Below are 15,517 nucleotides of genomic sequence, written 5' to 3' on the forward strand. Positions count from 1 at the left end.
ACCCTGCCAAGCCCCGAGCAAGGCCAACCTCCTCTTCTCTGCTAGGTCTCGCCGAGGTCGCCTTCTTTGCTCACTTTGGTTATTGATCCTGCTGAATCGGCCGGAGCGCAGCGGCTGCGCTTCTGTGGGAACAAGGGAGTGGGGAGGTGAGTAGGCTAGGGGAACGGTGCAGGGGAGGAGAGATTGATTAACTTTAGGAGGGGTTGTAGGGCATTCTTCAAGGCCGCCCCATTCTCCCTCTGCCGGGCTTGGAGCAGGGCTAGACTACGGGTGGAGTGGGACCACCGCTCCCCTCCCCCTCCCTCTCTCCCCCTGGCGTGGAGCCCCGGCGCAGCTGGGAGTCTAGGAACCCTGACTCCCGCCCAATCAGCGGCGAGGGGAGGAGCAGCGGCCAGGGGCGGGGCCAGAGGAGGAGGAGTCGGGCGGGGGCGTGAGGGGCGGGGAGCCGCGCTCAAGACCAGCCTAGGCTGGCTCCGCGATAGTGGGGTTGGCAGTGGCGGTCGGCATGGGCGATGGGGGCGCCGAGCGCGACCGGGGCCCTGCGCGCCGGGCGGAGTCTGCTGGCGGCGGTGGGCGCGGCGGGGACCGCGGCGGAGCGGAGGACTTGCGAGCTGATGGCGGTGGCCACAGCCCAACGGAGGTGGCCGGGACCTCAGCCTCCAGTCCCGCAGGCTCCAGGGAGAGCGGAGCCGACAGCGACGGGCAGCCCGGGCCCGGCGAGGCAGACCACTGCCGCCGCATCCTGGTGCGAGGTAAGGGGACAGCACGCGGCCCTGCTCCACTGGACCCTCACCCTACCCATACTGGGGCCCCCGACCTTCCTCCAGGTGACATCTCCCAATTCATACATTCATTTATTCATCATCCAGTCATTCATTCAGCAAATATTATTTTGAGCGTCTATTGTGTGCTGAACATTGAGCTGAGTGAGGGGACAAAGCAGCGAATGGGACCGAAGCTGTCCCCGTTTCTCCGCCTCTCGGTCCAGTCCCCTAGTCGTAGGCCCACCCGGGACCTCTACTGTGGCGGGGGCAGAAATGGAGTGCCGGATGCTGAGAGCCTGGTCTCTGTCCCGTGACCCTCAAGGCAAGTGCGGAGAAAAGCGTCACGCGCGCTCCGCGGGGACAGGACGTGGAGAGAGCAGCGTCGGCAACCGCGGGAGGAAAAGGCCCCGGCTCTGCAGGGCGGCCGGGGTGCTTCCTCCCCTCCTGCTCAGCTGCGTTTCCCATCCCCGGCAATCCGGACCCGCACGGATTGCCCGGGGGAGACGGCGCGGGACGCGGAGGGTGGCGTGCGCGGCACTCGCCTGCTGTGCTTCACTCTCTCGCTTCCCACTTCCTCGCGGCGCCTGGGCCCAGCCGGCTCTCGGCGCCGCCTTCCCGCGGCCTGGCCTTTCACGTCCTTCCCTTTCTCCCTTGGCTCTCTTCCTCCTCTCTTCTTTCCTGGCCATTCCTCTCAGCCGAACGCGCCTTCCCGGCACCTTCTTCCTGCAAGCGCCTGGATCTGGACTGCGACCGATTACCCAGCTCTTCCCGGCCTCCTTGCCGCGAGGCCGAGGCTCCCCAGGCCCCCAGCGCCAGCCTTTCTCAGTGCCGAGGGCTCCGCTTTCCCTGGATCTGGGCCTTGCCCGGCGAGATGGGAGGAGAAAGGGGACTCCAGGGTCTTGCCCTCAGCCCGACCCCAGGTCGCGGCCAGAGACTGAAGTCTGTTGCCTCCTCCACCCGGAAGCCCCGCGACCGGGAGACCCAGCGCCAGAAGAGGCCACTGGCGGTAATGGCTCCCCCAGGCTCCTTCCTGGGCTCCCTCCTCCCGGCTTCCTCCCGCTGCCTCTTTCCAGCCTCTTCACACGCGCCGCTCGGGAGAGCCTCTGGGCCTCTGGAGGCCACTGGCCCGAGCTGATTTCTTTGGCCTCCGCCTGGGGAAAGGGAACAGGCTGGAAGCTGGCCCTGGGTCGTTCCAGCGAAGGGATTCTGTTTAGTCTGAGCTCGGCTACCCTCAAGCTGACTGGGACACCCTGGGCCAGTTGGGCACGACCTCTCTGCGGCTGCTGGGTGTGGGTGGCTCTGAGGACTGGAGTGCAGAGCATGAAGGCAGCCCAGTGTGAGGGTGACTGATGACTGCCTTGAATACAGAGGTAGGGACCCTAACTCTGGGAAACATTGCTGGTGCCAGATGTCACTGGGACAGTGGGTGCTCACTGCCACTCATAGTTGACTGCTTAAGTCAAGGCAGTTATACCATCAGGAATTCTAGCAGGTGTATGGACCTGTTGGGCACTAGGGATTAAATCCGGTTTTATTCTTTAGACTGTGGGGTGTCCTGAGTGAAGGCATAAGCAGCCCTTTTGGTTCCTTTAAAAAAAATCTGTTGGACTGCCAGAGAACTCAGTCCCCCAATCCCACACATTCCCAGGGGAAGATCTAAAGTCCCTGCCTGTGACACTCATCACCTTGAACCCCACCTATGGGTGGGCATTTTCTTCCCCCCAGGACAATTATGAGTTCTTTGCCCACCTAACACCCTCTGCACCCTACTAACCCTTTATGTAGCGCAAATAAGTTTTGTGTACAGATGTCAATTAAATAGCCTTCAGAGGTAAACTAATAGGAAGTGGAATTCAAAAGTGACCCTCCACCCTGTGAGGTGGGGCCACCCAAGCTGGAGCAATCCACAGTCAGGCAGAGATGGGCTTGCACTGGATGTAAGACAGCCTGTGTGAGTCTTCAGAGGCTGTACTTTTTATAAATGTATGTGCACACACAGAGGTGCCATTGCATTTGTAAAATATAATCAAAATATTAGATATAAAGCATAGAGGATATATTTACACACGTAACAGAAATGAAAGGCAAGTGTGGCTTTTATAAATCCCTCTGCCCTTCCCCATTTAATGATGGGGAGGTTATTATGGGCCTGAAACGCTCAGGATGTGATTTACCACTAATCTCTCCTAGCCAGGATCACCTGCACTGGCAGTCCCGCCATGGCTCAGGGCTCTGATCAATGAGACAGGCCTAGCACTAGTGAAGGAAAGTCTGAACTACCTTGGACCCTGAATGAACATCCCTTCCATAGGCCTTCAATACACTCTTCCCTTCACCTCTGAGAACACATCCTCCCAAAGAATCTTTGGAAGGAAACCACTAAAAGGTAAAAGGGAGGCATTTGCACTTGCTATTGTGTGTCAATGTTGGGTTGAGGCCTCCTCAGGACCTCCCCTTTCTTGGGGAGGCCTTCTGGGTCCTTTCGGCCTCCTTTCATTCTGCACTCCTCCACCTAAGGGCATACCACAGGGGAGCAGGTTTGTTGAGGGAGTCCTTTGGCACAGGGAGTAGGAGGAGAGCTTGGGCGCCAGAGTTAAGCAAAGTTGGTTTAGATTACTGACCTTATAGCCCTTTAAACCTGAATCAATTTCTTTGTTTCTCTTTGCTTGTTTCCTCAACTTACAAAGAGACCCATAGCCCTTACCTTAAAGGACTTGCCAAGAATCAGAGGTGATGTCTAAAACTGCAAACACCCAGTAGGATCTCCATAAATATTTGTTGACAGAATGAAGGATGTAGCTCTGAGGTTAACCACTTTTGATGGGTGGGGCAGTGGACCTTTGTTGTCTGAGGCCTCTCTCAAGTCACCCCTTTCCCCCTCCTTCTGGCTCTGGCCCAGGACCTGGGCCTGGGCTGTACTGGGAGCTGAGCACCTAGGGGTCAAGAACACACTGATGGTAAAGGAAAATTAGCACCATCTTGCAGACCACACAGGGCGGCCCTCCCCAATCTCCTTGGTGGGAACCTTTTGGGGCCAGTGACTCAAGCCTCTGCCAATGCAGGGTAGAGAGCCAGGGAGGCCAAATGTGATGCGTCCCGTGCATCAAAATGAAGGCTCCTTCATGTCACACAAGGGCACGGACCGGAGCTGCTGAGATGATACGCCGGGCGCAAAAACAGGCACCCCGCACATCGCACCGCGGACACAGCGAGCCTCCCATTCCGACCCTAAGGCCGGAGGCCGCTCCACACCTCCGCGTGCACAGTCCCTAGACCAGTGAGGGCGGGGACAGAGGAATCCTTTTGTTTTATATTGGAAACCGCACACCAAAGGCAGGCAGGAAGCAACCAAAGGAACAGGCCGCCTGAGTCGTGGCTCAAACAGCACAGGGCAGTGGCCGAGCACCAGCCTTTTCGGTGGAGCTGGGATCCCAGCAGGCAGAAGAGGTGGACAATTCTGACCCCAGACTTCCTACGACCCCGCGATCGACGCTCGCACCTGCGCACTCAAACGCACCTGTTTCCCAAATTAATCCGGACGCGAATTTAACAACCGATTTTGATAGATCCGGGAAATTCTGTCCACCAGCGTCACCCAACACAGCAACTTTTACAGACAATGCGTGGTGTCCGTTCCTGTTCACCCAAAGCGGCCTCTCTGGGCTGAGAGCCACTCCTGTGGTTCCTCAAACCCCACTCGAAACCCTCCGAACCCGTCTGTCTGGGAGCGGTAGGGCGTGATGACTGCAGGATCCCTTGAAGAAGCGACTCACTGCAACCCCACCACCAGCAGCAAAAACGCTTTCACCCGGGAGCTGGATGGATGCGCAGATGGCTGGGGGCCGTGAGGGGACGCGTGAAGCCCAGGCCTCTCGCTTGGGTTGGGCGATTCCTGCCGTGGGACGGGTGGAATTGACCTTAGTGGAGTCCAGCCCCTCGGAGAATCTGCGGGCAGCCGGGACCCACGCTCCAGAAACACGACGAGTCCGAACTTGTACACACAGCACAATGGCGTGCAGCCGCTGGAGCCCTAACTCCCAGTGGCGCCTCTGAAGAAGCCATGCAGGGGGCTGCAGCTTCGGGGCTCCGGCTGGGAGGTTACTGCAGGGACAGACGCCTCGCCTCCAGCAGCCGGGTCCAGGCTCATGGCCGGCCTCTGCTCGCTTTCTGCTTGGCTATCCAGCAGCCACCGGACTTGGGGAGATCGGCCCCGGCCACAGGCCTAGCCCTGCTGCGCAGGCGTTTAGCAAGGGCCACTGGACTTTAGTCTCAATATCTGAGTCTGTTAATAGACCTGATAACCCAGGACCAGCACCCCAGGCAGACGTGGAAAGGTGTAAATGGCTCATGCAAGGAACTACACTTTGAGATTTTTGTACTTGTTTTTATTTTTTGGTTTTAGCTTTTGTAGAGGGTTTCTTTTTTTGTTTTGTTTTCTTGTAATTGCTTTACGTTATTTTTTCCTTTTACTTGTTTTTGGCAGGAGGCCCACATTCCCATGGTGGGTCTATGCCGGCGGGCCCTCTCATTTGGGTCTTCTTTTGTTTCCCCCCTTCCATAACCCTCACCCCCACAAACACACACTGAAGCAGACCAGCAACCCGAAAAATCATCTTGTAGTTGTATCTTGTGTGCCCAGTTTTCGTTTTCAGGGAATCGTTCAGTAAGATTAGACAGCTCCTTCCCTCCTCAGGCAATTTCTGTTCCCCTTCTGGTCTGGTAGACCCAGGAACCCATGGAACCGCCACCAAATCCCCCCCCACCACACACCCGCCTCTTCAGGAACGGTCGCCCAGGTAGCTTCTGGGGAGTCTGAGGGGGAAGGAGGCCAAATTCTTTGGAAGTCCAGTGAGTGGGTACCTGGGGCTACAGAAAAGGGAAGAGATGGCAGTGACATGCACCCGCAGTCAGTCAAAGCCACCGGGCTCAAGTCTTCCTCTTTTGTGCACCATCTGTAAGAAGATAGGGTGTCTATGCATCATGTTGGCCTGGGTGCCATTTCCCCAATTACCTCTTGGCTGCACCCTCCCTTCTTGTTGTCTACATTTCTTTGATTTCTATTTTAATGGTGGGAAGTGGAGCATATGAATTTTGCCTATTGGTTCTTTGCTTAATATAAAATCACGAATAATGCTAGACCTGACTACCCTTGGAGAGCCAGTAGCCAGTCACCTGGCTGTGCATCTGCAGATTCTGTACCCCAGTTCAAGATACTCTGATAGAGGACACCAAGGCTGCATGAGCCTGCCCACCAATCCCTGGGGCCAGACAGATCTAGGAGCCTAGTTCACTCCTCACACCCCCAACCCCACTTATCCTGGAAGGCGGTTGGGGGTTTCAGTGCCCTAGGTTCTCCCACTGTTGGTGGATGCTGACTGGGGACATCCAGCACTGCAGAAAGAGGTAGCAGCCCCAGGCTTGGATGTGGCCTACAGAGCCAGGGTGAATGCACCCGAAAAGTCAGGGTGAGTGCCAAACTGGAAGAGTGTGCTGTAAGGTCTTGGCAGGGGCTTGGGCTTATAAAGGCTCAGGGCCCGCCTTGAACCGTCTCCCCCAGAGCCTTAACATGCTTTGTTCTTTCTTTCTTTTTTTTTTCTTTTTCTTTTTTTCTTTTACTTTTTTTAGATACACTGGTTGCTCCGTCACCCAGACTGGAGTTCAAGGGTGCAATCATTGTTCACTGTAACCTTGAACCCCTGGGCTCAAGCGATCCTCCCTTCTGGACCTCCCAAATTGCTGGATTACAGGACTGAGCTACCGCGCATTTCTTGTTCTTTAACTTATTCCACAAAGATTAATGCGTACCTACTGTGTGCCAGACTGATCCTGACTGAAGCTGCCGGCATGCAGCGTCCCAGGGATGTGAGCTATTTCTGCCCAGCTCCCACAGCCAGGCCAGGAATAGCTGGGTAGGGACTTCCGCGCTGAAGTCGAGGGGGCAGGCTCCCCGACCCCGGTTCCCTCGACGCCAGGCAAAGACCACATAGAAGGTGGTCACTGTGCCCACCAAATCCAGGCGATCTTCCTGGATGCTTTTAGTGTAGAGTAGGCACTCAATAAATACTTCTCAAATAATTTAAACGAGACAGAATTCATCAACATCGCATATTTCTGTAGGTAATAGGCTGCCAACACCTTCTCCTGGAAGAACATGTATTCTAAGATTATCTTATTTTTCGACGTTGCAATGTCCTTCTTATATGAAACAGTGATCATGGCAGGACATAGAATAATTGTGGAAACATGAAGTTGGCAACGCCATAGCTTTGGAATTTTGTTTGTGCAGTCCGCAACTTTGGAAACCACTGAATTACGAAACGTGAAAACCCTTATATATGCGGTCGCTTAGAGGCCGGCCCAGGCTGGAGCGGAGGTCTTGGGAAGCGCTGGGCCGCTCATAAAGTCAATGGTGAGTCTCCCGGCTTTCGGCGGCTGCCGGGTGTGAGGTTCCACGGGCAAAGCCAGACAGAGGGTTGACAGAAATAACTAGATAAATCTGTGCCCCTGCCCCTGCCAGCTCACAAGGCTGCAGCCCACGGCTGGAGCCAAAAATAACCGCGCAGTTGATGCCACGGTTTCCTTAGCGTCTTGCTGGAGACATTGACTTTCAGAGCCCCTATCCCGCCTTCTATTCCCCACTGCTTGGCAGCCCACCGCGTCCACCCGCGGAGCTGCGGGAGCCAGAGCCAGGGCCGGGCAAAGGACACTGCAAAGCACAGCCTCCAGCAGGGCCACACTTACAGTGTAGACAGGTGGAGGATTTAAATTCAAAAAGTAATACGAGCTCGATTTTTTTAAAAAACAGAAGGCAGAGAAGGATCCCAGGAACAGCCATTGTTTTCAATTCTGGGCGAGTCCTTCCAGGCGATTTTTCCACGCTCTTATACAAACAAATAAATAAAAGCAGAATCATATTTCATAGGCTGTTTTGCAATTTACCATTTCAAAAAATTTAATCTGCAGTGATCATCTTTTCTGCTGAACTAGTTCTTGCTGTCCCTTGACTGTAGAATGAAGTATTCCTTTGGTTGGGGAAAGCCTACTTCCCCTTAAGACAGGAGGCACCTCGGGGCTGTTTTTCCTTAGTATAAATACTGTGAAGTAAGCTTCGAAGGCAGCGGTCTTCTCGACCTTTGTTTCTGTGGGGTAAGTTTCTAGCAGTGTGATTCAAAAGGTTTACACACACAATTTAAGTATGTTTCATTTTCTGTAATAGGTAATTGTAAAATAGATAATTCATCGAAACATCTTTTTTTTTTTTTCAGACATCAGGAGATGGGGGTCTCACTATTTTGAGTTTAAGCTGGACTCAAACGCCCACATAGCTAGGATTACAGGTGGGAGCCACAGCGCTTTTTAAAAAGTATCCGGTGAAAAACCTCTCCCATCCCTGTCCCCATCACTCACTTCCCACCTGGCTCGAGGACTTTCTAATAATGTCCTTCCAGATAATGTTTACGCCTATGGAAATCAGTGCAGTTATATAATTTTTTTCTCCCAATATATCTTGGGGTGTAAATAACTATTTGTTTGTTTTTTTTTATAGATGCATAGTATTCCATTTAAATGGACTAAGTGGATCATAATGAATATCATATAACCAGTGCCCTATTTGTGGACATTTGGTTATTTTTTTAATCTGTTTCTATTATATGTAATCCTGAAATTTAAAAAAAACTTGTTTCTTGGTCATTTCCACATATGTGAGTATATCTGTCAGAGAAGTTCCTAAAAGTGAGTTACTGGGTCAAATAGTATCTGTATTTGAAATTTGCAAGATAATCCCAAATTGTCCTCCATAAGATAGTAACAATTTACACTGCCACCAGGGATGTCTGAAAGTGGTTGTTTCCCCAAATTTGCCAGCACAGTTCACATTTTACATCTTGATAAATATAGTCAAGTTATTCTGCAGGCGAAGTTTAGTAATTTATGCCCACCCCTTTGCCCTGTTCCCACATTGGACATTTTGTATCATTTCATCTTTGTCAATCTTCATATTCATTAGCCAGCTGTATTTCCTCTATCTATTGATTCATTTCCTTTGACCAGTTTAATTTGCAAATATACCATTTCCTCACTGATTTGCAGAAACTCTGTGCATTGCTTTCAATATGTGTTGCAACATTTTAGTTTACAATTTATCCTTTGATTTGGTTTAGGATGGCCTTTTGTTTTCAAAAGTATAAAATATCTTTTTATTTTTGTTATGTCATTATATTTTATTTTTTAGAGACAAGGGCTCACTCGGTCACCCAGGCTGGAGTGCAGTGGCCCAACAATAACCCACTATAATCTTGAACTCCTGGCCTCAAGCAGTCCTCTCACCTCAGCCTCTGGAGTAGCTGGGACTACAGGCAATCCCCACAATGCTGACCTGGCTTTAATTTTTTTTTTTTTTTTTAGTAGAGACAGGGTTTCACCATATTGAGGAGGCCAGTCTCAAACTCTTGGCCTCAAGCAATCCTCCTGCCTGGGCCTCTTATAAAATATCTTTTTAATTACAAAAGCAATCCATACTATTTTGCTATGTCATATAAAATTTAAAAGTTTCTCATTTATCTTACATAATACACTTCCACTCCTAAGATTTACCTTCCAAACTTTACCTAGTAATTGAAAAATACAAATATGTAAGTTATATATTACAAAAATGGGATTTTTGGCCATGGCTTTTTTTAATTTAAAAAAATTGTCTTAGTTTGCAAGTATGGTAAAAGAATATTTGTGGAAATCTTTCTTTCTGGAACTCCCTCATTTTTTTTTAAATACTACATAGGATTCCATTATGTAGATATAATATAACTTATTTAACTGGTTCTCTATTGATGGGTATTTAGGTTGGTTGTAATTTTTCATTATTACAAACAAGGCTGTAATGAACATCTTTGTACCCTAATTTGAACAAATGGTTTGTTTTATATTTAATTATTCCTATCTTTTTATCAGGCAACACCTCATTTTTACCATAGAATGAGTGCTCCCTTGAACAAATGGTTTTGTTTAATCTTATTTATGAGACAATTTGGAAAATGTAAAACCAGGTGGAATATTTTATTATGTTAAGGAATAACTGTCAATTTTTATTGTGATAATAGTATTGTAGGTGACTTTCTTAAGAGTCCCTCTTTTTTAGAGATACATGTTGAAATACTCATAAGTGAAATGTTATGACTTCTAGAATTTGCTAACAATTACAGCAGAATAGAAGAAATAAGATTATTCCTGAGTTTCTAATAGTTGAAATTGAGTGATAGGTATATCGGAGCTCATTATACTGCTCTTCCTAATTTTGTAAATGTTTGAAATTTGTCATAATAAAATGTTTAAAGTAGCAACAATCATTTTACATATACATGGTATGAATATAATTACAAGATAAATTCCTGGAAGCAAACTTTTAAAATCCAAGGATATAAATTTAGTTATGATAGTATTTCCAAATTTTATACCAAAAATACTGATTTATGCTCTTAGCCATCTTGTATAAAAGTGCCATTTCTCTACGTCCTCCTAACTCAGGATATACTTAATATTTTAGAGTGAAATCTTTTCAAGTGACAAAAAATCTCATTTTATTAGTAGTTTAAATTGCTAGTGAGGTGAAGCATGTTATTATGTAGTCATTTTTCATTTTAATATTCTCTTCTGTGAATTATTCATATATTTAGCCATTTCTCTATCGAATCACTAATCGTTTTCTCATCTTTGTAAGTGCTACTTATATAGTAAGGAAATGAGCCCTTTTTCTGTGACATGTATTGCAAACAACTCCCAGGTCACTTTCTAAAAACACACAAAAAAAACCAAAACAACAACAACAAAAAACTTTCTTCGTGGGATTTTTTTTTTCTAAACTGAAATTTAAACCCTAATCACATTTAGTGGTCGTTCCTTTTGGGCTTCTAGATTCTAACTCTTAGTTAGAAAATCTTCATCCAGCATTTAAAACATTATATACACATACACAAACATATTTTAAAAATTTTGTTACCAAAAAAATTTTATTACCTAGCTTTTTCAGCAAAAGAAATAATAAAGACAAAAAATGTGTAGAATCTTTCCTCCCTGATCAGTTTCCACTCCTCAGAGGCAAGAGAAGAGTGAGGTGCTTATTTTGCCAGATTTGTTCCTATGTGGTTACAAAAACACAGACACATGCACACAGAGGATTTACTTTACTGCTTTTTTAAAATATAAAAATGGGTGTATGCACACTTGCCATTTCACTTAGTAGTATACAATAAACATCCATCCAGGTTATGTGTCTCATTCTTGTTAATGTCTACATATAGCCAAAGTTATTACTAGATTATGATTTTATTGACAATTTTCCTATTGATAAACATTCAGTTTTTTCCCTTTTGTTCCTTCTTGCAAACTATGCTACAAACAATGGGTCTGTATTTATCAAGTATGCCAATGTTTCTGTGTGATAGAAAGCTCTATAAAAATTCTGAGACAAAGGCACTGTGCATTTTAAGTTTAGCTAGGCATTATTTCTCTTCAAAAACCATATATTGTATCAATTTATGTTCTTATTAACAGAGTTTGAGAGACCCTAATTCTGCTCAGCCTTGCCAGCACAATTTTCCAAGTCTGATACATAAAATATGGCATCTCAAAAAAAAAAAAAGAGAAGTATCTCATTGCTGTTAAAACTTTCATTTCTCTGATTCCTCTAGCCTGAGTAGTTTTTCATATTTATTAACCACATGCATTTCTCCTTCTCTGAATAATTTGTTTGGTTTCTCCCTGGACTGCTTGACTTTACTCACTGGTTTACAGAGGCTGTGTGTACACCAGACATTAGGACTCTCTTAAGCATTCATTATGAATGTTTTCTCCTAATCTTCATTCATGTTTTAACTGTCTCTTACCCTGCAGAAGTATTTATTTTTGGCACTCAAATATGTCATTTATTTTCCTTTTAGAAGGTTATTTTATATTTGTTCTTCAAATTTTAGAGCTTTATTTACATTTAAATTTGTGTTTATTTTTGCACACAGTGTGAGATAAATAACTTTATTCCAAATAATGAACTAATTGTCCAAAAGCCATGTCTCTGATAACCCTGTCTTTCCTCCAACTAATTCGAAATACTATCTTCATAACATACCAGATCCACACAGACGCATGGATTTGCTTCATAACCCTTGTGCAGCATTATACCGTTTTAGTTGCTGTAGATTTGTAACATATTTGCTGTGTGGTAATACATGTATTCACTCCCATTGTTTAACTTTTTTTGTTGACTATTCTGGCATTTTCAATGTTCCCAATAAACTTGAGAATGAATTTTCCATAAGGAATTTTTATAGTAATCACATTATGTTTGTAGGTACGGGCAGGAAGGGCCTTGCACACTTAAAAGTCAGCATATTATCAGCCAGGCATGGTGGCTCATGCCTGTAATCCCAGCACTTTGGGAGGCCGAGGTGGGCAGATCACCTGAGGTCAGGAACTCAAAACCAGCCTGGGCAACATGGCGAAACCCCGTCTCTACTAAAAATACAAAAATTAACCAGGCGCGGCGGTGGGCGCCTGTAATCTCAGCTACTCAGGAGGCTGAAGGAGGAGAATCGCTTGAAGCCGGGAGGCGGAGGTTGCAGTGAGCCAAGATCACGCCGTTGCACTCCAGCCTGGGTGACAGAGCGAGACTCCGTTTCAAAGAAAAAAAAAAAAAAGTCAGCACATTATCAGCTTATTGTGCACAGAAACTACCTGGTGCTAGGTAGGAAAAGAAGTGAGATAGGGCTTTGGAGGTGGGACGGGGCGCGCGGGGGGCGGGGGGGGGTGTCTATTGGGAGAGGTGCCAGCAGGGCACCGGAGGTCAGAAGCATAAGCTAGCTACTATTAGGCCAGGGGTCACCATCTCTCCCAAGCAAAGGCTCTCTGGGCAGAATTCATCCTCCCAGAGCTCACCCCTCTTTGAGGAGACTTGAGGGGCAGCAAAATGTAGGACTCGGAATGAGTACATTTCACCCTAGTAAGTGCCTACCTGCAAGGAAGCCCTGGAATGAAAGCTGTTCCTCTTTCCTGGTGCGCCTCCCAAACTCCTCCCAGAAAAGGAGCAATTCAAAAAAAGAGGGCTACTTTAGTAAGATAGGCTATATATTGCTGCAGAGACAACCCCAAATTTTAGAGGCCCAACAAAACACAAATGCATTTATCACTCACATAAGTCCATCACACGTGGACAGGGGCTCATCTTGGTACTCAGAAACCCAGGCTGGTAAAGCTTCTTCACTCCTGCTTCCAAGACCATCACAGTAGAAAGGGTGTGGCAGCACACACACACACTCTCTGGTTATTGGGTTTTGTTACTTAGGGCAGGGACAGTAATATCCCCTTATCTTCTTTTATTGCCTTCCCAGCACTCATCATTGCCTTATATATTTTTAAAATTTATTTTTTATTAAAAATAAGTTGTTTGAAGGCTGGGTGCAGTGGCTCACGCCTGTAATCTCAAAACTTTGGGAGGCTGAGGCGGGCAGATCACTTGAGCATTTTGAGACCAGTTTGACCAACATGGTGAAACCCTGCCTCTAATAAACATACAAAAATTAGTGGGCATGGTGGCGGGCGCCTGTAATCTCAGCTACTCAGAAGGTGGAGGCAGGAGACTCGTTCGAACTCAAGAGGCAGAGGTTGCTGTGAGCCGAGATCACACCACTGCACTCCAGCCTGGGCGACAGAGCAGGACTCTGTCTCAAAATAAATAAATAAATAAATTTACATTTATTATCTGTCTCCCTCCCCAGTACAAGGTTTATGGAAACAAGTGCTTTTCTCTTTTGCCCATTTCTGTATCCCCAGGCCCTAGAATAGTATTTGACACATAAGTGCTTATTAAATACATGTTGAATGGTTGAATATATTCAGTTGTTTTTTTTTTTGTTTTTGTTTTTTTGTTTTGTTTTGTTTTGTTTTTGAGACGGAGTCTTGCTCTGTCACCCAGGCTGGAGTGCAGTGGCGTGATCTCAGCTCACTGCAAGCTCCGCCTCCTGGGTTTACGCCATTCTCCTGCCTCAGCCTCCAGAGTAGCTGAGACTACAGGCGCCCGCCACCTTGCCTGGCTAGTTTTTTTTTTTTTGTATTTTTTTAGTAGAGACGGGGTTTCACCGTGTTCACCAGGATGGTCTCAATCTCCTGACCTCGTGATCCGCCCGTCTCGGCCTCCCAAAGTGCTGGGATTACAGGCTTGAGCCACCGCGCCCGGCCTATTCAGTTGTTTTAATCTACATAAATGAGATTAAACTACACATGTTATTCTGTAACTTACTTTCATACACTAATGTCTGTTCATATAGCTTATTGCCTCATTCTTTTCAATTACTAGATGGTGTTTTATAATATGAATGTACCAGTATTTGTTCAGCCATTTCTCTTGTGGAAAATATTGAAGATGCTTTCAAATTTTTGATGTTTTGAGCAGTGCAGCAATACATATCTATTGCGTTCTTTCTACTAATGGATTAGTCAGTTTCTGTGACAACACATCACTCTAGCTTTATGGCATGCTTTTGCTGTCAACTTTTTATCTTGAAATAATTATAGACTCACAAGGTGTTACAAAAATACTACAGAGAGGTCCTGTGTATCCATGACCTAGCTTCTCTGTAGATGGCATTTTACAAACCTATAGTACATTATCAAAACCAGAAAATTGACACTAGTACAATATAATTAACTAGACTACAGACCTTCCTCAGATTTCACCTGTTTTTCCTTGCACTATTTTTTTGATTTTTGTATATAGTTCTATGACATTTTATTACATTTATAGATCCATGTCACCACCACCACAGCCATGATACAGTACTATGGTGTCACCACAAAGGAACTTCCTCTTACTACTCATTGATGGCCAGGTCCTTCCTCCATCCCCAAACTCTGGCAACCACTGATCTGGTCTCCACCTCTATAATTTTGTTACTTTTATATTAAATAAATGGAATCATATAGCATATAACTTTTGGGGACTGTTTTTTCCCCTCAGTATAATTTCCTGAGTAAATGTGTGTATCAATCGTTATTCCTTTTTTTCCTGAGTGTTATCCCAGAGTACAGTTATTCCACAGTTTGTTTAACCATTCACCCACTGAGGGACGTCTGATTTGTTTCCATTCGGGGGCTATTACAAATAAAGCTGCTATGGTCATTTGTATACAGGTTTTTGTGTGAAGATAAGATTTCAGCTGGGCATAGTGGCTCACGCCTGTAATCCCAACACTTTGGGAGGCTGAGGCAGGCGGATCACCTGAGGTCAGGAGTTCGAGACCAGCCTGGCCAACGTGATGAAACTCCATCTCTACTAAAAATACAACAATTAGCTGGATGTGGTGGCAGGCACCTGTAATCCCAGATACTTGGGATTATTGGGAGGCTGAGGCAGGAAAATCACTTGAAACTGGAAGGTGGAGGTTGCAGTGAGCTGAGATCGCGCCACTGCACTCCAGCCTGGGCAACAAAAGTGAAACTCCATTTCAAAAAAAAAAAAAAAAAAAATGCCGTACATGTTGGCAGGTGCCTGTAACCCCAGCTACTCAGGAGGCTGAGGCATAAAAATCGTTTGAACCTGGGAGGTGGAGGTTGCAGTGAGCTGAGATCACACCACTGCACTCCAGTCTGGGGGATACAGCGAGGCTCTGTCTCTAAATAAATAAATAAACAAAACAAAACAAAACAAATATTTCATTTCCCTAGAATAAACGCCCAGGAGTTCAGTCACTGAGTTATAGGATAAGTAT

General features: G+C 46.6%; 1 protein-coding gene across 1 annotated transcript in view; it reads left to right on the forward strand.

The window, feature by feature from the left end:
• Positions 1-444: 444 nt before the first annotated feature.
• Positions 445-15,517, forward strand: part of VAX2 (ventral anterior homeobox 2) — a 33,274-nt gene continuing 18,201 nt past the window's right edge. Inside the window, exon 1 of the mRNA XM_017865669.1 lies at positions 445-752. Within this exon, the coding sequence (XP_017721158.1) occupies positions 506-752 (247 nt within the window). The 5' untranslated portion in view covers positions 445-505. The remainder of the gene's footprint in view (positions 753-15,517) is intronic.

The sequence above is a fragment of the Rhinopithecus bieti genome, unplaced genomic scaffold, assembly GCF_001698545.2.
Source record: "Rhinopithecus bieti isolate Rb0 unplaced genomic scaffold, ASM169854v2 scaffold_83366, whole genome shotgun sequence".
Classification (NCBI taxonomy): Eukaryota; Metazoa; Chordata; class Mammalia; order Primates; family Cercopithecidae; genus Rhinopithecus; species Rhinopithecus bieti.